Source organism: Drosophila elegans, unplaced genomic scaffold (genome assembly GCF_018152505.1).
Source record: "Drosophila elegans isolate 14027-0461.03 unplaced genomic scaffold, ASM1815250v1 contig_208, whole genome shotgun sequence".
NCBI lineage: Eukaryota > Metazoa > Arthropoda > Insecta > Diptera > Drosophilidae > Drosophila > Drosophila elegans.
In genome coordinates this window covers 11,180,088-11,203,444 of record NW_024545578.1, presented here as the reverse complement: position 1 = coordinate 11,203,444, position 23,357 = coordinate 11,180,088, and the positions used below count along the sequence as shown (strand labels likewise).

The window sequence follows — 23,357 nt, the reverse complement described above, 5'->3', positions numbered from 1 at the left end:
ATGAAGTCTTAAGAATATTTTGCTTTTACCTGCAATTAACTGTGAATTGGTTGTAGCACTTTAAACCATTTTTGAAAATAAATAAAAATATATACAATTAGTTGTTTTCCATAATCTAATATAATATCCTACATCCGGTGGGATAAAGAAATTGATTGTAATTGATTTCAATCTGCTTAAAAAAACCATACATGTTTAATCTTGAATGTTGTTCAATTAAATAGATTAATTTATAATTACCCGCAATTACTTTTATTATTTTGAATATAAATAGGGAACGGAAGCGTTTTGGTTTTACTTGACCAGATGTCACATGTTTTACCGCTGACATGGTTTGATTTGAAAGTAGAACCCATCCCTACAGCTCTAATAATCACCCCTCAATTAACTCCAAACTTGCCACTTGATTGGAATTCCACATCGCAGGCAAATCAGCAATGGTGTTTTGGTTTTTGTGACTGACTGCCATTTGGTTTTGGTTTCGATTTCGGGTTTATTTTGACAAACGCAAATGAATCTGAATAATTTATGATTGGGTCATGAATTTAATATTTCCTCGACCCGGGGCCAATTAAAATTAGAATATAAATGGGAGTCCGTCCGGGGGGATGGCGTGCAGTCATGTCCATCCGGTTCCGTCGCTACAGACCCCGTCTGCCCGGCGGAGAGCTGGCGCCGATGCCCTGGCCGGTGTCCCTGTATCGCCTCCTGAACCACATCGCCTGGCCACTGGAGGCGGATTCGGGTCGCTGGAGCGTTCTCCTCGACCGGGTGCTGATTTTCGTGGGCTTCCTCGTCTTCTGCGAGCACAACGAGGTGGACTTCCACTACCTGATAGCCAATCGGCAGGACATGGACAACCTACTGACGGGCATGCCCACGTATCTGATCCTTGTGGAGATGCAGATACGCTGCTACCAGCTGGCCTGGCACAAGGATCGCTTCCGGGACCTGCTGCAGCGTTTCTATGCGGAGATCTACGTGAGCGAGGAGGCGATGCCCCAGTTGTTTGCCGGCATCCAGAGGCAAATGCTGGCCACGCGGCTCAACTCCACCGTCTATCTGCTGGCCCTGTTCAACTTCTTTCTGGTCCCGGTGACGAACGTCATCTACCACCGCCGCGAAATGCTCTACAAGCAGGTGTATCCCTTCGACAACACCCAGCTGCAGTACTTCATCCCGCTGCTGGGGCTCAACTTCTGGGTGGGATTCGTCATCACCAGCATGCTCTTCGGCGAACTGAATGTGCTGGGCGAGCTGATGATGCACTTGAACGCCCGCTACGTCCAGTTGGGCCAGGATCTCCACCGCTCAGCCCACAAACTTTTGGAGGGGCGTGGCACTGCGAACATAGCCACCAGATATCGCCTGCTCCTGACCCACATCCTGCGGCGGAATGCGGCCCTCAGGGACTTTGGCCAGCGAATGGAGGAGGAGTTCAGCTTTCGCATCTTCGTCATGTTTGCCTTCAGTGCCGGTCTCCTCTGCGCCCTCTTCTTTAAGGCTTTTACGGTTTGTTATGCGAGGGAAAATTACTGACTGTTAGAACTATAATATTATTATTTATAAAAAAAAAAACGGTTTATCAAGCTTAGATTTTGTAATTTTGTAATTCAACTCTAAGTGTTCGCAAATCACAATTTTACAACTCTATATAATATTTCTCATAATATTCTATTGCTAAGCATTCTTTATCTTTAGTTCGCTGCTTAGAAAATCAAACTTCTGTAACTGAAGGTACAAAAAAAGTTCAGTTCTTCCCAAAAAAAGGGTTTTCTTTTTAAGTTCGAAAGTCCTGTTTATCTTTAAAGTGGAAAAGTAATGTATTATTTTACATATAATTTCTTCTACCTAAAGTTTATACAACTTAGATTTTTAAAGATCATTCATCATGCATTTTAATTTCTAATGCTTAATTAATTGCTTAAACCGTTTACAAATTTAACAGTATTCATTACTAATTTCCAGTAAGTTTAAAATTAAAGACAGTTTCTTTTTTTATAGAACCCCTGGGGTAATGTGGCTTATATTGTGTGGTTCCTGGCCAAGTTCATGGAGTTGCTGGCCCTTGGCATGCTTGGGTCCATTCTCCTCAAAACGGTAGGTGTTTCTCCTCACCATAGTCATTAATACTAGAATATTACCCCTTACAGACAGACGAACTGGGAATGATGTACTATACCGCCGACTGGGAGCAGGTGGTCCATCAGTCGGACAATGTGGGCGAGAATGTCAGGCTGATGAAACTGGTGAGCCTGGCCATTGAACTCAACTCGAGACCCTTCTTCATGACGGGCCTAAAATATTTCCGGGTCAGTCTGACGACAGTGCTGAAAGTGAGCTACATTTTGGTTTGTTTTGATTGACAAAACCTATTGATTACTGGTCCATAGATCATCCAGGGTGCCTTCTCCTACTTCACGTTTCTAAACTCGATGCGGTGAGCTGTGCCGCATTGCTGGAATAATTGTGTTGCCAATCATTTGGAAATTATGCGCTCCCCGGTATCATTTGTGGCCTGACCCATGACCATTTGTCCGCACCGAAACGGGATGCATAGCCCCACGCCCACCGCCCCCATTCACCTTTTGTGTGCTGCATATCCGCTGACAACAATGGAGCTTTCGAGCGCATTCAAGGATATTAACACGTGCATGACTGTGATTTATGCACCCCCCAACTCGGCGGAGTTGTGCAAGCAGCAGGCGAAAGTACAACTGCATCTGCCAGTCGGGCCATCATCAATCCACTGGCACTCCACTCCACTCCCGACTCCGGAGCAGCACTTTTAGGACGGGCGAAACTAAATTTGCTGCTGCGTTGACAGCTGCAATCCGAAGACGTTACCCGGCACATATCCATATCGATATCTATATCCATAGCCCAATCCATATAGCCATAACTGTCAGCCATGACTGAGTGGCAGCAATTGGCAGGGGTGAGCGGCTGCCGGAGATATCGTGGCACTATATGTCTATCTATAGGTACATGCTCATCCACTGGCATTGGCACAATGCAATATATTCACTATTCCAGCGCTATTCCATACAGCTGTGCTCAAAATAATAGTTTGCATGCTAAAAACAAGAGCTTATTAAGATTCAAAAGGTTAATAAGTCTTGTTTTTTGTGAGTATATTTATTACACTTTTAATTAATGGCATTTAACAAGTTCAAATCAATTAAATTTTCAGTTCTTATATTTATTTATTCAATGCCAACTTATAGTTAAAGTTCAGAGCTATTAAACAAATTGGTTTGAGCTGTAGCTCTGTTCTTATATAACTACATATATGTATGTCTTAAGCAACTGAATGTTTTATTCCTTAAAATCTTTTTTTGTTTTATAACAAATACTATTTTATTGAGCCCTTATTCCATATACTTGGTAAACCAAGCATGCATATTCCGTATGTATGGGTATGTGTGAGGATACATAAATCGGGGAAAATGTCGTTACAAATATTTTATAACAGGAAATCCGTTATTTATACGCACATTGTGCTGCCAGTGGGTGGTGTGGGTGGTGGGAGGGTGCAGAGGGGCAGTGGACTGTGGACTGTGGGAAAGGTGGGTGGTTATTCAGTATTGAAGGAGATCAGCAGAATGCAAAGGCAGCTTCAATCGGCACTTGGCAAATATGAATGAATGTTGTTTGCCTGTCGTTCGCCTGTCCTGTGGTCCTGAATAGCCCACTTCCCCCCGGAAAACCCCACACCCCCCACCACAACATCTCCTCTTCCAGAGACCATCAATTGCCTGATTGAAGCGACAAAATGAAAATCCTTATGAATTGGCTACAATTTTATTTATTATTACTCGTTCTATTTGCTGCCTTGCACTTCGAGTGCTGCACTGAGAAAAAATCATAGCAATTGCTTTCATTTTGCACCCAAAAAACGAAATTACTTAAATTTTATTAGAAATGACCTACAATCGTAAGTATTTAGTAAGAAATTACTTTATTGGATGTTCTTTAAGTGTCAGACATCTTAATGCTGCTGATTATTTTTCCAACCATCTTATATTGAAATCGTGATTGACCTAAAAAAATCTCTAATCTTTAAAATAATTTGTAGTTTAACCAATCAGAACTAAAAACAAATTTTAAAAACATGATGTTCTTTCCCGTGTGGTCTTGAATGAGGAACATTTTCTCTGGGCTCAAACTATGTCTCTTGCTCCACCCCAACTCTCACCAGTATTTGCAATCTTCTCCAGCATCTTCACAATGCACTGTGCACAGTGCTGGCGACGAACGACTTGTTTTGAGCCAAACAAAATGACGTTCCCAAGGCGATTCCATTATGATGGCCTGCAAAATGTTGGCAAATTGCAAAAGGCGCAATTGATATTAGCTCTGTGTATTGTGTGAACAAAGTGCCAATACCGTCAGCTAAAGCAAATACACAGTGAGGGAGCTGGAAACGCATAAACTTGCGATATAATTTCAATAGTCATCGAATAATTGGTTTCTTGGTGGAAAAATAATAATAATAATAGAAAATCGTATTAAAGAAAGCTGATAGAGTAGGGAGTGTTTCAATGCTGCAACCATTTCTTGATTAGTGTACACTTATTTTCGATCATAACGAAGGTGTGTAAGTTTTGCACTATCGCTTCAATATAAGTTAGAAATTCGTTACCACTTTATTAGAAGAAACTAGAAATCACTAGAAACCTTTTCATTTGCATGGCATTGAGGCTAGTGTCTTTTTTACAAATTCAACTCAAATACAATTATTCTCAAATTAAAATGTTTGGAGCAGGGCACAATGAATCCAATGAATCCCCGGATATTCAAGGAAGGAAAGCAGTTCAGCTACTGGATTTGCCGATTGATGTCCTGGATATGGTGATGTCCCATTTGGACCCTTGGCACCACCAAATGTGGCGTAGTGTGTCAGAGGAGCTGAAACAAGTTCACAATTCGTTTATCTTGCACCACCACAAGTGCTATGAGGTGGCCCATCGGGAAACGCCAATGGAGAGTATCAGGGTGCGGGACACAAGGATCATGCTGCAGGTGGGTTTATATTTTACTGGCTTGCACTCTGTACTCTACTAAATATCCTTAGATTCTTCGGCAATCTATCGCTTACTTTCTCCACGAGGGTGTCGCCGAGTCGCGCATCGGTGACAGTCTGATGACCTTCCACGAAGAGCTACCCTTAAGTTATAACGAAGAAGGTATCCCGGAGGCTGACCCCCTGACAAGATTCCTTGGTCGATTCCTGCTTGACCTGGACTTAGGTACTGATGCCAAGAGAGAAGTTCAGAACAAACGCCTCCACTATACGATGGCGGTATTTGGCCTTTTGAGAGTGGGTAACATTGCATTGTTTTTAAGTCTCCATCTGATGAGTGTTCGAGCTTGCAGCAATTCCGAAAATTTAAAGTCTCTCAGTGCGGCATGAAGCTACTGCACTGGCATCTGCAGGTGGAGTTGGCCAACATCTGCCTCGGAGGCATTGACGAGCGCGAAGATAAATCACACTTTGTGGAGGCCGTCAAACGAATCTACTTCATAAACATTATTGCCGAGCTGCTCTTTTACGATAAGTTGAACAAAAACTTTTGGTAAGCCTTCAGTTTAAGGGATGTGTTTTAGTTCTTTACTATGTCATAGATTGTCTGCCGATAGAAACCTAGTAAATTCGGGTATACTATATACCCGTTTTTAGTTGAAATCTTAGTATTTTTATGTTGAACAGTATTCTCTCTCGCAGGGGACACAAGAATACAGATAATTTTGTATGCACCTATGGAATCGGACCCTCGTCTTCTGACAATTCGCGACTTTTGCTAAAATTCGTAGTGTATGCTCCGAAGAGTGTAGTCGATCTGCTGCAGGATGTCATTGCCGGAAAGGACGATCCCAGCAAACCGTTCCATATGCCACCAGAGTCGGACTTTAGTGCTCACGTCGAAATCAAATCTGTGTGTGCCCGCAAATTCATGTATTCTGGCACCTTGCATCTCAACATTTTGAGGTTGGCTGAGCTGGTCTAGATGAACATCACTTTTTACATGAGTTCGGTTTTGCACCCTCATAAAATAAAAGTCATTTCCATTTGAATATCTGTCAGTTTAGCTGAGTTAAATTGTACCAGTATTAGGTTTCCAAATTTCAAAGTTAGATCTCGGTTAGGTGCTCCGCATACTTCCTTTACTTCCTCATTCCAAATGGCCAAGATCATCGGCAGCTGGCGATGGGTTTCCACCCAAGTTCGACTACACTACGAAGTGGTGGGGATCATCGCCTTAGTTTGTCTTCTTGTGATGGGTGTGCTGGACTTTGGATATTTCTACTACGGGGTGGACCTCCTCTGGTGGCGCAGTGTAGTGATGCAAGAGGAGATCACTCCGCTGAGTGTTATGTTTCACTTAGCTGGCGTCAAGGTGGCCCTCATCCTGGGACTCACGTTGTGGAGCTACACACGAGAAGGGGAAAAGTCGGATATACAGGACATGCCAATCTCATATGTTCGCAGGCGGTACGGCCGATTCCTCATGATGCGACTGCTGGCGTCCGTGGACGACCTGGTACAGCTTCATCCTCGGTTGGAGGACTTCCTTGAGCGGCACAAGGACTTTTGCGAGGCAGTGGAACTCTTCCGCTGGGAGGCCCGAAAACTGTTCGAGCGCAGCGATCTTCAGCTCAGTTTGCCGCTCCACGAAGTCCTTTTAGTGAGGGATCAGCAGGAAGAGGAGCTCCTTCGCCGGGGCTACGACGAGCGGTTGCTTCAACTACGGGAGCTGGACATTAACAAGCTGGTTTTCGACTCGTGAGCTAAGTCCTGAGGTTCGGGGATGTTGGCCAACCGCTTTACCAGTTGCCAAACTTTTTAATTGGGTTTCGGCAACAATCTTGGGCTGGCTGTTGTTAATTTCACTTTGCCAACATGTTAAATTTAATGCAGCTCCCGCATGTGAGTGGGGGTCCAAAGTCCCCAAAGTGCCGGGCCCTCTCTTCAATTTCGCTGGAGTGTGTAAGCGTAATTAAGTTTTGGAATTGGTATGTGGCCTTCGCGACGGGAGCCTGAAACTCTTTTGGATTAAAGATAAATTTAAAAATCTTCAAAATAAATAAGATATTTAGTTTCAACATGATATTAATCTAATTGTGTAAAAGGAACTAAAATACTATTCAACATTTAGAGTTAAAAATAGTATTATATATTTAAGATTTAGGTAAACTTCATCTCACAAATAGTACAGAAATTATCATAATGAAAAATATATGTGTATTTCAACATTATTCTGAAAAAAGAACTAAAAGATATTCAGTAATAATATACATTTAAAAATTGTATCCCTTACTTAAGATTTAGTTGTACTTAATTTTACAAAGACAAGTATAGAAATAACTAGCTCAGGTAACTTTTAAAAGTACAATGAAGCATTGTAAATGCATAGTGAAAAATTATTTTTTTACCAACAGCTCATAAGACAAATAGTACCCTTACTTACCTGAACTCAGTTTGTTTTCAATAATTTTTTCCAGTTGTATTTAAAAATGTTTAACATATCGAAAGTTATTCATTTTTTTTTTGCTTTGTTTACTTTCTTAACAATATACATATATATAATTAATTTCTTATTATTTTTGCAATCATATTTGTTAAATGCGAAACACTTAAGGTTACTAAATCAGGAAGACTCCAGACTCGTCGTAGTTGAGGGCCTTGCGATGGTCAGGCAGCAGAGGATTATAGCGATGCATTGGAGGTGGCACTGCTGGTCTTGGGGTGGTTCTCTGGGGAGCTCTGATGGTGGGAGGAGGCATCTGGTCCCCAGGGCCGTCGCCCTCTCTCCGCCAGTGACCCACTGGACGGAGCTTGACCGGCGGTGCGGAGTGTACCGGACTCTGCTGGTAGAAGTGCTTGTGGATGGTCACTGGCCGCAGGTTGAGCTTCAACTTCTCCGCCTGCCGGTGGGCCAGCCACCGCTTGCGCTCGAAGGCATTCACATTCCGCTTGACCCCGAACACCAGATGCAGGAAGGGCTTGACCAGTACACTGAGGGCCACAAAGCCCAGGAAGCCGAAGACGGCGGGGGAGATCAGGGTGAAGAGGAAGACGCCCAGCGTGAAGGGATTGAGGACCGTGAAGAAGGCCACAAACTTAACAAATGGATACAGCACCTGGCCGACGTGGCTCAGGTACTCCTTTTTCTTCTTCTTGAAGATGCTGTTGTGCCTCAGGAGATACTTGATCTTGCTGAAGGGTCGATGGGTGGTGGTGGTGGTCACCGTGCTGGGTTTCTTGGTGGTCAAGGCGTTCAGCAAGGCAGTGGGTATGGTTTGAACTTGCATCTGGTTGTTCGCCGGATATGGATATCCATGGGGATGGTGGTAGTACGGCTGCTTGGTGGGATTGGCAAAGATCAGATGGGCCGGCTGCAAAATCGAGTGCTCCTCGTGATCCTCCGGCTTTTGCTGCTTCTTCCGCTTCCGCTTTCCCTTCTTCTTCTTTTTCTTGTCGCCCTTGTACTTCTTCTTCTTACGCTTCTTCCGCCTCTTCTTTCTCTTCTTCCGGCGACGTCGACGTGTCCGTTTCCGGCGACGGCGAATTCGTTTCCTCCTGCGGCGAATGCGTTTCCGCCTGCGCTTTTGACTTTGCTTGGCCCGCGACTCGGGTTTTAACTCGGCCTTGTGTTCGGCCAAGGGTTCCAGTTCCGTGGGCTCCAGATAACCCTCTTTCAGATCCTTGTTTCTTAAGTCCTCTACGAGGGTTCCAACAAGGTGAAATGGCTTAATGGTGGTGCTGCGCCTATCGGCCTTGATTAAATCCTTTTCCAGTTTTTGCAGCACATGAAAAGGCTTTGTGGTTGTGGTTGTCTGCTCATAAGCCTTTTGATCCTTGTACAACTCTGCCAGGATATCAAAACTAGAGTTCGACTGGGCCTGCAACCGTTCAGCCTGCTGTTCCTGTTCCCAGTCCAAATGCTGCCATAAACTAAAAGGCTTCACTGTAGTTGTTCGCTGCCATTTCGCCTCGAAGTCCTGCTGCAGTTGATCGAAAACATGGAACATGGGCTTCCCTCGCACCAGGCCACGCCCTTTGACCTCCCGAGGCGCAAGAGGGCGCGCGGGCGGGGGCGTGGCCGTCAGCAGTTGCGCACACAAAGTTTCGTATATTTTCGCAGAATTAAAAACAGGGAGAGCCTGTGCGCTAAACTCCAACTTTGCTAATCCATCACGCCCGTGGCTGCGTGCTCGGCCACAGTTTTGTGCGAGTATAATCAACAGAAATATGGCAAAGTTGCTAACACTTTTGGCACTTCGTCCCTGTCCCATTTCGTTTCATTTTGCCGGCGGAGAGGTCCTTTTTCCCGTTCTTGACTTTGCGATTGAGTTTGATGTTTGATTTAATTTCAGCCTCCACTCCAGCGCTGGCCAACTACAACTGAAGTCCGGCCCTCGGCCAATGCCACTTCATCAGCTCGGAAAGTCGCGAACTCGCAACTTGTTGAGCTTGTCGACGGGGTCAAAAGGGCAGTAGCAGCAACGGCAGCAGCAGCAGCAGGGCCCGTTTCACTTTTCGCCGGCTCTTGATTTCTGGCTTCTGGCCTCTGTCTTCTGGTTTGCTTTCGCTTCTCCACAGTTCTACCATGGCATAAAAGTAAAATTTATGACTACTTAGTACATTATCAACGGGTTCTGCTACCCGTTTACATGGGCCGTTCTTGCTTTCCCCTTCCCATGATGTTATGACAAATTCCCTCACAGTCAACAACTTGCAAAGCACTTAATTATGTTTCGGGCACAAAAACCGTCGAAAACTGCTGCCACCCGGGAACCGGAGCAAAACGAGGCCGAGACTATCACAACACGAATTATGTGAACTGCCATGCAAAAGACTTTGGAAAGTACTTAGTGGCCAATTGCAGTTCCCATTTTGCTGCCGCTTTTTGGGACCGCACAACTTTTGGCCGACCAAAATGCACATTACCATGCATATTTGTAGGTCCTCTTGTGGGTCAGAGGTCTCTAAGAAATTTCATTTTAGGGTTAGATTACTAACCAAGGTAAAAACCAAAATGGTTGAATAAGATTAGTAACCAATTTTTGATAGTTTTTAATTTTAGTAAGTTTATTGGTTGGTAATTACAATTGCTAACAATGTTGCATTTGATTTTTAAGCCAGAATTTTCGACTATTTAGTTTTTTTTTGTTTTGTATTTATTTTTTTATTACAAAAAATATGTTTGGATAAGTTATTTAATTAAATAGTTATATATATATATATATATCTCCAGAACAGCATTGCAAACTTAACAGCCCCTTGAAAGTCATGAAATGGTTAATTTCCTTGAGTGCTGGCAGTTTCGACAGTTTTTTGTGGGGCACATGTGCTCTGGATCCTTGATACTTGCCCATTACATGTACTTACAACATTAGCGTTATGCTATCTGCAGTCAATGCCATTTTGTATGGCCATTATCCTAATTGTTTATTATGGATTTTGATCGGATACTGCGCTAACATAAAGCCTGCGTTTTACGATCTAATCTTTTGGGAATTGTATATTCACGCGTGTATATATTAATAACCCGTAATAAAAACGCCGTAAATGAGCAGAGAAACAGGTGGTGATAAGCGAGTTACCGTACCACTGCGATTGTGTGTGAAGTACTCTGGGAAATGGTATCCTTTTATCGTGGTCCCAGGCCACTAAGCGACCTGCAGCACTTATATTGACAATTAAGAGAGGCATGCAATTTGAACAATTTATAGCAGGGCTCTTGATTGGCATGCATGTTCACCACATCCACGTTGTCATGGCGAGCAGTTGGTCAACTCGTTTCGGTGACTATTTCGCCAGCATTCACCGACTTCCAATATAGGTAAGACAGAACAATACACAATTTCACTGGCTCTCACAGAGGTGTCACTAAACATTAAATTAAATATTGCACTCTGCAAGGGCACTCTATGTTTTTTAAAAATGTATAATAAATGTTTTGGCGAAATATTTTAGAGAAATGTAACATGTCACTTAAAATAAAAATAGTAGTAGTTCTTGAAAAACTTCCTGGGGCTGTTTTTCTATTTAAAAACTCTGTTTTGTAACTTCAACATAATTTAATATATCTATATCACTGTTTATCCAAGAGTTTGTTCAAAATTGATGTATACGCTTAGCTGTAGTTATTTATATGACAAAATTAAGTAAGCATATCATTATCATTAATTGAACTTTATCAAAAAGCATTAAGCTCATTTGTATTCATTTAACGACCATTATTTTGACACTGATATTAATTATTTTCTACTTGATTTATTGAGAACAAAGCCAGATAATGGCCACTTATATGAAATATTTATTTGTGTATGCTAAGAGGAGAATGTCAAAGGGATAGGAATTTTAATATCAAACGTTAGGAAAGCCACACGGTAGAATATCATATTTTTCATGCCGAGATGCAGCGCTTGCTTCGGGGAATCCGTACCATTCACCTGGCATCCCTTCTCCGAACCGGAGGAGGCGTCCAAATGGATGCCTGTGTGATGCGCGAAAAGCTGAAGTTCGAGTTCTCGGAGGACAACCAGCGCAGGGTGAAGGCCCTGCTCGCCTGGTATCCGGAGGCCGAGTGGAAGGGAGCCTTGCTCCCGCTCCTGGACATTGCCCAGCGCCAGCAGGGATGGCTTTCGATCAGCGCCGTTCACGCCGTGGCGGAGATCATAAAAATCGAGCCGATGAAGGCCTTCGAGGCGGCCCAGTTCTACACCATGTTCTTCATGAAGCCACGCGGTAAATACGTGGTCAGTGTCTGCACCTCGACACCCTGCAAATTGCGTGGTGGCGACGAGATCTTTGAAGCCTGCAAGAAGACGTTGAATTTGGAGCACGGTCAGACTACGCCGGATATGCAGTTCACCCTGAAGGAGGACAGCTGCATGGGCGCCTGTGTAAATGCCCCGGTTCTGGCCGTCAATGACGACATGTACGAGGACCTGGATGAGCAGAGTCTGGACCACATCCTGGCGGATCTGCGGTGTGACAAGCTGCCGCCGGCGGGTCCCCAAAATGGGAGATATGCCAGCGAGCCGAAGGGAGGACCCACCACCCTGAAGATCCAGCCACCGCCGCCCGGCTTCATGATGCAGGAACTGCCAGATCCGAAGACCAAGAAATGCCCATAGCCATCGATTAAGTCTTAAAGCAATAAATTCCGCCTGCCATTGGGCGAGCAATTCAATGGGTTCAGGGGGTCAAGGGGTCAGGGGTACGCAGGCCAACAGCTGTTGTTTTGCTAAGCTCCTGCTCATCCGCATTCTCGCGTCCTCGCTGCCACTGCACTTTATCCCCGGCCAAAGGACATGTCTTGGATTTCTGCAGCGCTGGCACAATAAACAGACAGCAGCAATGACAAAACAACAGAAGTTATGCGGCTTGCCAGCGCCGAAGCTCGCATACCCTTTTTGATTTTCATTTTCTGGACTTAAGTTCTACTTCTATAAAGCCCCATTTCAATATATTTTTATTCCACATTTCGAGTCGTTAACATTTATTTAAAGTAACAAAAATCTTAAATGAATACACACATACACATATAAAAGAAAGGTACTGTACAATATATAAAAAAGGCAACAGAGAGCCTACAAAATGAAAAAAAAAACAGATAAATTGCAAAGGGATATATTGGTTTCCTAAGTTTGCAGTAAAGAAAGCAGGACATTCAGCAAAGTTGTAGTCTTTTATCCCCAGACCTGTTTAGCAAACTTGTCAAATTGCGAGCTTAGGTTCTACGAATTTGAATAACCTTGCGGCAAGGGTATAGCCAGCCAGGCCAAGCCCCATGTCCTGTCAGACATTGCCACTGCAGCAAGCAATCAGCTTTGCTCTTGTCCTTTCGCCTTCACCCGTTATCGCCCTCTGGCTGCCACTCCCTCTTGCCGCTTGCCACTCCCTCTTGCCCACTCACCGCCCCCCTTACTGCGGTTTGACCCCCGACCCGGCCTGCATTCTAATAAAATGTAGCCAGCAGCGAACAACCCGCGCCACGGAGCTGCAAACAACTAGCAACTGGGAAAGCTGGCGGCGATGGCAACAACCCGATATTGTTTTGGCCAAAATAGTTTTAATTGTTGCCCGCTCCCCAGCAGCTTGCCATCGCTGGTGCCGCTCCTCCTCCCGCTCCCACAAGCGCTCCTTTGGCACTCGCGCAGTTAAATTACAATGGATACTTTTCAGTTTTTCAGTTTTCCAGTTTTCATAAATCTGTTTGTCGCCCCACTTCAATGGCCATCAACAAGCGGTTGGTAGCTAAAATGCCAGTTCGCCCGCCCACGCTTTTCCCAATTTCCCCAACACATTTCCCCAACCCATTTCCCCAGCCCCTTCACATTTCCCAATCCTCTCAGCCTCAACGCCTGTCCCTGCGCATGGTGTTGAATTTTTAAATGGAAATTGTTGCTATTGAAAGTTTTTAATTTGTGTGCGTGCGTTTTAATTTTATTTTGCGTCGGTGATATATTCAGCAGCGGTCGGGGTCCTTTGATTTTGGCAGGAGTCTTGGCAGCCTTAAAAAGCAAGTTCTGCGGAAAATGACGAAGTAAAATGTCATTAACAGCAAAAAAGTTGTAAAGTAAAGTAAAAGGAAAGGAAAAAGTTGACATAAGTTTTTCTAAAACAAAATTAATAAATCAATTCGGTTAGTTTTATATACATTTTTCCACTTGTATTGTATTTTTTCGTTAATGAATGACTGTTAATTTAAATACCTAAGGGGAAGTCAAAGAATATTAATAAATTTTTAAATTATTGGTAGGCACAACATAACATTTATTTGTTATGTTTAAAACTTGTAACAATTGTCCAAAGAGTATTTCCTCAAAGTATTTAGAAACAATAATATATTCATGTACACAATACAAATGCAAAGTCTATTATTGTTTTATGTCACGTAATCGCAGTACGGCCCGTTGCAAATGAATAACAGTGTGTGAGATGGGTACTTAAAATTTCGTGAATGAACTGTGAAGCAATGAATGGACTACTTTGTACCTCTAATTGCAGCCTAGGGTGTGTAACATTCCGTCTGACAAAGGCTCCACTGCTTTCCCGGCTCCTGTTAAGTTGTCCCCCGACTCGATGGCCCACTCCAGTGCGACGGTCGCATTTTGCGTGATTTTCGCCGGCAAAAACGGCACCTTTGGGAAATTAATATCCTTTTTGGGCCGGGGCACGAGGCGAGTCGCCCGCAGGAGTGTAGGACTGTAGGAGTGTAGCAACAGAGTCACGTGGCTGGGGCCCGTGAACAGGGCTTGAACTTTCTGCGGCCACGTTGCACGTCCACGCCCCCATCCGCTCCATCGCCCATTGTCCACCACCCACCAGCCACCATTTACCACCCAACGGCCATTGCCACGGGCTTTGTTTTAGTGCCGTCGCCGTTGGCGTTGCCTTTGCTGTCGTTGACAACTTTTGTTGTATTGCCCTCGGACCGCTTATACCGCACTCATAACTGCTGGCCGTGGTGTCCTTGTGCCGTTATCCCCGCCCGATTGCCTGGCCTTTGACCACCCACCCACTACGCCTTGCGTAACTTCGCGTTCCTCTTATTACTTTTTTTTTCTGATTATTTTTTTTTTGGTTGCGCAATTACTCGTTACATTATTGCATTTCCTACTGCTGATATACACGCATAGTTGACTGAGCCGGGGCAGAAAGGATGTTCCCAAAGCTAGAGCGAAATAATTAGAAAACATCTCTTCAAAGGGCGGAAAACGGGGGAAATGGAAAAAGGGGGGGGAACGGATGCTGGGCAAATGCGCCTGGTGGCCACTTCCAATTGCCACTTCTGTGCATCTGAATGAGCTGCATTTTAGCATTTCTCCGCTTTCGCCCCGCGGCTTTGTCGCCCTCCAAAAAAGTTTTCATTTGCATGTTTTTAGTTAATTGAATTTATGCAGAACTTTACGCTTTGGTGCTCTGGGCAACGGCATTTATATAAGCGCCAACTGGCTCAAAATATTAAGCATACGCCCCGCAGGCCCACCGATTCGCCGGTCCGCAGAGCTTATTAGCCGCGCTGCTGGCCCAAGTTTCCATAGCACTTTACTCCCTGCAAAAGCCATTTAGTGGGAATACGTCGACTGACTCTTTGACTCTTTGACCAGCTGCGGATGGCTTCCTCTCGGTGGCTTTGATTTCCTTTTATGTGCCAGCCATAAAGTCCAAACAGTCGAGAGCCAAAAGGAGCTTCAACTTTATTACATTCCACGGGCAGGAACAGCGATGGAAGCCATGTCATCAGCTGGCCGTAAATGCCTCCACTGCTGGCCCCAAGCTCTTTGGCTACACAAAGATGAAAATATCAACGGAATTCGTCATCCATTTAGAGTATTTCAATTATTATATTTTCTCTGAAGACCCAAAAATAGGTTTTTTTTAAGTTTCAAGAACAAAAAAATATTTCTTTGTTTTGTCAAAACATTTGATATTGACAAAATTTTTGGTCTATGTAATGATATAGATGTTATTTAAGTTAAAAACATATTGATTTACTTTTAAAGGTTTGGGTTTGTTTTCGTTTTTCGAATTAGTTTCTTACCCGCTTCATACAAAATCTGGGCACTTAAACTTGATTTTATTTAAATGTTTTTCAAATCTGCTTAACACTTTCTCTCAAAACTTACTTTCGTTAGTTTAAAAATATAGTTCTGTATAAATTGTAAAAATAAAAACCAAATTAATTGGGATATTAAGATTTTTCTCAGTGTACACTTCACACATGAAACTGCGACGAATCGGCAAATTTCTGGTGCGTTGTCAGCCGCATTTAAATTTGATTTTTATTAAGCGCAGAAATCAAAGTCGAAAATTTATCTGCTGTCCCGCCCATTATGGCTGTATATCTGAGCATGCCAGGAATATCGCAGGCCATTTTCTCAGCTCATCCTCGTCACAGACTCTCGTACATAAAGGCAATTTTATTGCTCAAGTTGTGCTGCTCGATGGGATAAGCCCCTCATTTATGCCCGTTGCCCGGCAACATGTTGCCTCTGCTGGAGTTGCCTCGTTTGGTTGTCGAATCCCACACCCACGCCCCCATTTGTGGGAGTGGCAGGCGGTAACTATTAAAGTGCTGTTAACTTTATTATTTCGAGCACTTGTTGTATAATGTGGCAACGCTGTCATGGCAACTTAGAGCCATAGTTTTCTGGGAAAAAACACAAGGGCCAACAGCAGGAGCAGAAGGAGCAGCAGGACGAGAAAAACAAGTCGAAAGCACGAGGACTCAAGTCATAATTTGTCAAAAGATGCTCGGCAAATATTTGTTACAAAATACGTTTTCTATGCTCAGCTACCCCACTTCATAACGCAAGTTTTGCTGATGTAAATTCTTCGCTGCTTCCCCCTCATAAAAAACATATAACGTCCAACTTTATTTCTCACAAGTGGCTCGTTTAGAAAAGTTATTTAATACCAACAAATGTTATTAAATAAAAGTTTGCCGCTTGATTGCAGGCCACTTTTTAATTAGAACTTCGATATACCTATTTATTTTCTTTTTATATTTTGTTTATTTTTCAGAGTTCATATTATGGCCACATGTATTTTTAATTGCATAGTAGGTATTTTTCGTTTCACAAAGTAATCTTTGATTTGACCCTTGCAGAGGGCATTATAATTTCGAAGTTTGCTTCCTTTCTTGTTTTATTGATTTAAATTTAGTGTTTTTCGAAAATATGACATTATGCAATTTAATTTTTGATGTCAAGTAAGTGTGTAATAGTGTCGCAAAATATTTACTCATCAAATATTATTACTTAAATTGAATATTAGCTTAATTTAAAGCATAAAGATTTTCTTGAACACTTGTATTTGTATTTAATTATGTAATTTAATATTCTTTAAATGCTAATATTGCTAGGAGGAATAAACTATTTGTCTGAAATAATTAATGGCTAAAATTTCAACTTTGACGGCCGCAGTATGCCTTTCATTGAGTTTGTAAAATGTGGCGAAATGAATTAAATTCTCTCAATCATTTGGATTTATGTAATTTAATACAGCTAGTGCTTTTAATTTCTTCATAATTGTCAGTGATTTTACTTTTAAATTGTGTGATTTCCTTTCTGGCGATTAACCTTCAATATAAATTTAAATGCATTAAAATTTGTATTTTGTGAACAGTATAAGTTTTATTTTTATTATTTAATACGGCGTATAATGCAGTTTATAAATGAATTGGTTGCTGAGTTGTATTCTTATTTCGAGCCGCGATGCCCAGTCGCAACCCTTGAATATTGAATATCAACAAGAATTGCGTTTGGACAATCATAGCTAAAAATCGAATTAACCAAATATTTATTTATTTTCGCTCCGCAGCGATAGCTTTTTCCATCTTGGCTGGCAGTGGGAACTTGACCAAGCTGCTCCCAGGATATCATCTAACACTCCCGGGAGCTGGGAGCTGGAAGCTCGAGGGCGAAAAATCAAGGGTGTAGGGGTAAATTGGGAGCATTGTCAGCTGCGCTCCAGTTTTCCATTTTCGTTGCCCGTCTGCATTACAAGTGAACTTTTTCGCTTGCAACTTAATACTGAGATGGCGATGCGATGGCTATGCGATGGCGATGGCGATGGCGATGACGATGCTTGCTTAAAGTCTTTCACTCTATTACTATACATATAGAGTATATGGAGGGAGAGTTTGAGTGTCGAGTTTGGTGGGGAGCCTGTCAGCTTGGCTTGGGCCATAAAGTGTCGGAAGAATCACAAAATCATTGTAAATGTTGAACGAATCTCGTATTACACGCAAGGGGCTGGACGCCAGGACATTTTAGGGGGGGAAAATGGATTGAAGGGGAAGTGGAAAGTGGGAAATGCCACCGCTGACACTTTGGCTCGCCTTGCACTGCACTTCTTGATTAAATTTTTGCACTGAAAATGAACTTGGTTTACTCCCGCATACTGCCACGTAAACTCAAACTCGTCCGGACGGACAGCTGCTTGTCCGTGGGATGTCCTTTCCTGGTCGGGACGAGACCGGGTTTGGCGTGTTTTGTGGTTTTTATTTCAGCCCCAGCCACGCTTTTATTGTGGCTTTGACCGCTGCCCCATTGTTGCTAACTGCAAAATGCATTGCTGCGTGGCCGTTTCCTCTGCTTTTCCTACGCCTTTTCTTTGCCATTGTCCTGGGGGCTGCTCCTTGGCTCCTTGGGTCCTCCGCTCCGCCGTTTGCCAAGGATCAGATAGTCGTCCGTGTCAGGCAGCTGTTATTACAATATCCCTTTCTGCGGTGGCCTGAAACGGCTAGAAACGGGTTACTTTCGAGATAACAACATCAAACTGTTCGAAGCCATCAAACTCACCCCAACTTTTGTGGTTGCTTCTTCTGCTGTTTGCCATTAAACTTGAAATTAAATTGTCGTTCCATTCTGGATCCAATTTTTATGCCAAAAGGGAGCTGGCCTAATTGGAATTGATTGAAAGTTATTTGATGTTTGGCCTTTTTGGCCCAAAAGGGATTGAGCTCTAAGCCCCGTCTAGCTCTCACTCTGGGAATTCGACTGGCTATCTCGCTCTGCCTGTGTGTTGTTCATAGACTGTGTTGAACGTAATTAACATAATTTAATTATGTGCTTGGCATTAATTTTACGCACGAAATTAAGTGTTGAGTTTTAAGTGTATACACTTTAATTGAGCGACATTTTTATGCACTCCCCGCACACAAATACGTGCTCTTTAGGGTAGAATTTCGGGTATGCCAGGCTGTTAAGTTAAAATATAAAAAAGAATAGAAAGGGCTATTGTAAGAGAAATCATTCAGAGTTTACATGCTACATATTGTGATTTGAAAGAGTTTATATTTAAAATGTTTTTAATACATTGCACAAAATAGTACAAGTACAGTAATTGAAATTTGTAAATTTACGTTGGATTTTTATAGCATTGCTTACCCATCTTGATAAGGGGTATTTATGGGTCGTGGCCTGACCCTTTTTAAGCCTAATTGTTATTGCTCCTCTACGGTATGCGACCAATAAAATGCCTGTACTAATAACAATGATATTCGGGGTGTGGGCTTCGCCGTGACTAATTAAATTACACAAAAAGTAACACTCACTCTTGCGGAGGATGGAGATGGAGCTGGAGCTGGAGTTGGAGTTGAAGTTGGATGGGTGGTGGAAGTTCTGGGAACTGTGTTTGGGGGACTGTTGCTGCTTTTATGGGCTATGAAACGATTCGCTTTCCCCCTCTTAGCTTTTAGCTCCAGCGGAGCCTGGCGCCGCCTTCGACATTAAAAGGGCTTCGGCGCGGGGCTCGTAAAAAAGAGGATGCCTAATAAAAATGCCGCAGCACGTACGTCAACCTGCAGGCATTAGTCCTACTTACCGCTCATACACCCACACACCGACACACACACACAAAGACACAGACACACACATTGTCCTATCTGGCAGGATGAATAAAAACAACAAAGACAAACCTGGCACACAAGAAAACTCATCGCTGTTGTTATTAATTTGCAAAGCGCAAACTTGTTCCTTGTTCGCCGGCAATATCCTGCCTGAAATGTTGGGCTTTGAGGAGGCTGGCGAAAACGGGGAGTAATAAGCTGAAGCTGAGGCTGCAACCTCATCCTGTGCCATCCTTTTATTTAGCTATTTGCAAGCAATTTGATTTTGTTTTTATGCCCATCGTGTTTGCCCAATGTATCAAAGTCGTGAAAAACTCTGCACTGGAAAGAAATGATTAATTTGGCCTGATAAGGTAATATTTTTAAACATTTTTGCCATTTAGATGGGGATATGATATATGCCTGTTTCCCTACCATTTTCGATTTTGCTTTAAAGATTACTTAAAGACAATATTTATGCATATTTATTCGAGTCCCAAAAAAACGAAAAATATCTTTGCCATTAAAATAAATATTTAAATAATTTTAATTGAATAATTTTATTTCCTACTTTAAGAACAAAACATTTTTTTTTACTCTATTGTTGGATTTTTCCATTTCCCTTTCTTTTCTAATTTTAGAACACAAATTTTGAAAAAATAGATAAGATGTCGAATAAAACAAAAAAATTCATAATAAATAATATAATTTTTTTTAAAGTGTGTTTCGAAATAAGTTATCATCGCCCGAAAAATTAAATATTTTGAAATTATTTCTCTAAAACCTATTGAAATTGTTTAAAAATATCAGTTTTACTCAAATCTTCTCTAGTTTTCATATCATTTGTTTTTATCATTTATTTTTTTCCTGTGCAGCCACATCAATCCACTCCATCGAACGGCCACGCAACCCCGAAAAGTTCGCATCCGCACACTGGGCATCCGTATCGAATTGCAGTTGGTCGCCGGTCCATTAGGCGTCCACTTGTCGCCCAGGGCTTTTAGCCAAAAGGCGGGGGGAAGGGGGAAAGAAAAACAATATCGAGGAGCAAACGCCCGCAATGCCAAATATTGTTTTGGGCCGATGGCTTTGCGGCAGATAGACGGCGCTATCAGAAGTCGACGCCTTGTAAATTGAGCTGCTAATGGCCCGGGCACACAATGCCAAACAAATACAATGGATGATGAGCACAAAAGCGCAAAGTATTAAAATAAATGTATGTATAAAAGGGAGCAAGGAGCAGTGTGGAGTGTGGAGTGTGTGCTCGAGTTCCCAGGACGACAGCATCGGCCACTTAATCCCGCCAAGACCCGCCTAAGCAACTTTATTAGGCCACGTCGACTGGCACTTTGGCGGCACTTGAGTGCCGACTTGAATGCACTTAGTCCTGCATCTGCAGGTCCTCAACCCCTGGATCCTTCGGCTAAATGCTGTTGCCTCTGCCGGTGCACCTGACAGTAGTTGGCTTCTTGAAAAACTGCCATTAACTTGTTACAACTTCCGGCGCTGCCTGCACTTCCTGTGATAGGCTGAGCACCACGACTACTATCCCACTATCTAACTTTTTGCCATTTTCCTTTATTTTATTTGAGCCCTTAACTTTTGCCGGGACTTCCTGGCGCCCACTTCATCTTCCTCACACCGAAGGACGCATATTTAGTTGACATTGGGCGCGCTCATTGTTTACCTGGACCTGGAACTCGAACTGGAGCCCCTTGACAGGTTCGCAGCCAAACAATTTGCGTCAACGGCACCTGCTTCACTGCTTCACTGCTTCACCTTTCCCATTTTTCCTTCAGTCTTGGCCCCAGAAAACTGCCAGTGTTTCTGCTCACCATAACCATCACCATCAACATCATCGTCGTCGTCGTCATTATAATGAGAAAATTGTTTCAATTATGTTTGTGTTTAGTTGCTTCAATTTGCTAAGCAACATCATTAAGTGCCGCAACTTGGCCCCCTCTCATAAAAATATAATTTGAGTTCGACTAGGACAAGGGTAGTTTCGCCCAGCACCCAATGCAAAAAGTCGGGGCGAATAATGTACTATATATGAATAAAACAGCACACATTCTGGCGAACGCAGAAAGGAGGAAACTAAATACAAACACAAACAAAAATTGCGCACGTGAAAAGTTCACATTCACGTTCATGCCACCCACGTCGTGTATAAGGTGTCACAAAAATAGCATTAGGAATTATGATAAATAAAAATCTTAATAAATCACCAATAATAAGTAACCTCCAGATTAAACGATATTATACCAGGACATGAAAATTATTTTAAATGATGATATTTAAAAAAAACCGTAATTTATCAAATGTTTTGATTTCTTTCCTTTTTAATCTGTTCTTATGTTGAATTATAATGTATTTATACTGTCATTTATTGGATTAATGATTATTGTTTTTAACCAACCTAATACAAAAAAAATTGTGCAGTAAACTGTTTAAATTTACCTAACTTTTACAGGCAGTCGGAAAAGGATAAACCCTTTTATAATCAGTACTGAAATGTTGGGCACCACTGTGCGACCCTTCTTCTCCTGTAATGTTGGCCATGTTTTCTATTTCTGGGCTTGGGCTCACGTGGCCATGACGGCACCCAGCGGAAGTTGCCGCTGGTAGAGTCTGAGTCTCAGCCAGAGAGAGAGGCAACGAGTTGCTAATACTTTGATTTCCCCGCACCACCAAACTTTCACGAGGATTATTTTCACATTACAAACAAAAGGGAACTCCAAAACGAAACTACAAACAATAATAATAACCTAACCAAGCGGAAAGTCGCTTTATGGCTTTCGCTACCCTGGAAAACTAAACAAGAGATCCTTTGGGGTTGGTTACGTAAAGCTTTCAAATAATAACGCTCTTCTTCCTATAACTTTATATATAAAATTAACTCATTTTATCATTTGTAAAACGTTTCTAAACTTTTTACTTGAGCAATCCTCCTTTTATTGAAAAAACATTGCTGTATTTTAAACTTCATTACGCATTATCATGCCTCTTGGCAATGGTAATGTCTTTTGTACGAAAACAAAAAAACTATTTATGTACATAACATATTAGGTTTTATTGAGTGTGAGTTTCTTGTTTATGAAAAAAACTTTTTTCATATGTTTTAAATTCTGTAAATTTATGATTAACTTGTCTTTGAAAAAGAAAAAAAAATATTATTACGTGGGTATGTATAAATAAAGTAATTTTGAGAATTAAGGAATTGTAGACTTTTATTTAGTTGATGACTATTTCAATAAATCCATTTTGGATAATGTACTAGAAAATTCCGCTATTTCTTTTGTTTTTGTTTCCAAGTGTAGATAGTTGATTCTAGAATCACTTTTTAGACGTTGTCTATTAATGTAAATTGTATTCCCGAACTAAGTATTACCCAAGTCGGACCACTTTTTACCTAATTAAGGTCTTACAGACAGTGGTAATTTGCGGTGGGGCGTAACTCCGGCAGAAGTTCTTAGTTTTAGTCACCGCCAAGTGCAATTAAGGCCTTTCGGTATAATTGCTATGCGCATGCCGTTTACTCCAGTAGGTTTTGGTAAGGATACAGAAACAAAACGTATACATTTGGCAAATATCCGATTTTAGGCGCTATAACTAAATCATAGACAAGCATAAACTATTGTCTATGGGGTGACTTCGGAAATATCCATGTGCCTGTACGAACATACATGTATATTGAGTCAGAGGCCAAAGGCAATTTATGGAGCATATTGTGCCGTTGGCTGGAATCAGTGCTGGAAATCCCACAAAAAATCTCCTTTATTGCATGCACAGCACGTTTCATGTGTTTGTCTGACTGCTCCTGCTCCGGCTCATGCTCCTGCCCCAATTCCTGCTGCTGCAGGGAGTCCTTTTCCTGCTTCTGCTCCTGCTCCTGCTCCTTCTCCTCCTCCCTTGCCAACGTTCATTTGCAAGCAATGTGATCAAGCCTGCAATCTGCAATTTTAAGCAGAAAGCCGAGAGACGCCCAAAGGTATGGGGAGG

The 23,357-nt window shown here is 42.4% G+C and overlaps 5 protein-coding genes across 5 annotated transcripts; 4 read left to right on the top strand and 1 right to left on the bottom strand.

The window, feature by feature from the left end:
- The first annotated feature begins 621 nt into the window (after window positions 1–621).
- Window positions 622–3,152, top strand: LOC108135472 (odorant receptor 74a). The gene is made up of 4 exons (XM_017256213.2): window positions 622–1,512; window positions 2,005–2,100; window positions 2,154–2,336; window positions 2,394–3,152. The coding sequence occupies exons 1-4, from the start codon at window positions 622–624 to the stop codon at window positions 2,442–2,444; spliced, it is 1,221 nt and encodes a 406-aa protein (XP_017111702.1). The 3' UTR covers window positions 2,445–3,152.
- Window positions 3,153–4,690: 1,538 nt separating this feature from the next.
- Window positions 4,691–6,078, top strand: LOC108135514. The gene is made up of 4 exons (XM_017256259.2): window positions 4,691–5,025; window positions 5,078–5,323; window positions 5,380–5,579; window positions 5,729–6,078. The coding sequence occupies exons 1-4, from the start codon at window positions 4,693–4,695 to the stop codon at window positions 6,009–6,011; spliced, it is 1,062 nt and encodes a 353-aa protein (XP_017111748.2). The 5' UTR covers window positions 4,691–4,692; the 3' UTR covers window positions 6,012–6,078.
- A 10-nt stretch (window positions 6,079–6,088) lies between these two features.
- LOC108135515 lies at window positions 6,089–7,107 on the top strand. The gene has a single exon (XM_017256260.2). The coding sequence runs from the start codon at window positions 6,186–6,188 to the stop codon at window positions 6,789–6,791; it is 606 nt and encodes a 201-aa protein (XP_017111749.1). The 5' UTR covers window positions 6,089–6,185; the 3' UTR covers window positions 6,792–7,107.
- A 540-nt stretch (window positions 7,108–7,647) lies between these two features.
- LOC108135471 lies at window positions 7,648–9,300 on the bottom strand. Its single transcript, XM_017256212.1, has one exon. It carries the CDS (start codon window positions 9,298–9,300, stop codon window positions 7,648–7,650), a length of 1,653 nt encoding a protein of 550 aa, XP_017111701.1.
- A 2,053-nt stretch (window positions 9,301–11,353) lies between these two features.
- Window positions 11,354–12,201, top strand: LOC108135548 (probable NADH dehydrogenase [ubiquinone] flavoprotein 2, mitochondrial). The gene has a single exon (XM_017256296.2). The coding sequence runs from the start codon at window positions 11,428–11,430 to the stop codon at window positions 12,148–12,150; it is 723 nt and encodes a 240-aa protein (XP_017111785.1). The 5' UTR covers window positions 11,354–11,427; the 3' UTR covers window positions 12,151–12,201.
- Window positions 12,202–23,357: the final 11,156 nt, after the last annotated feature.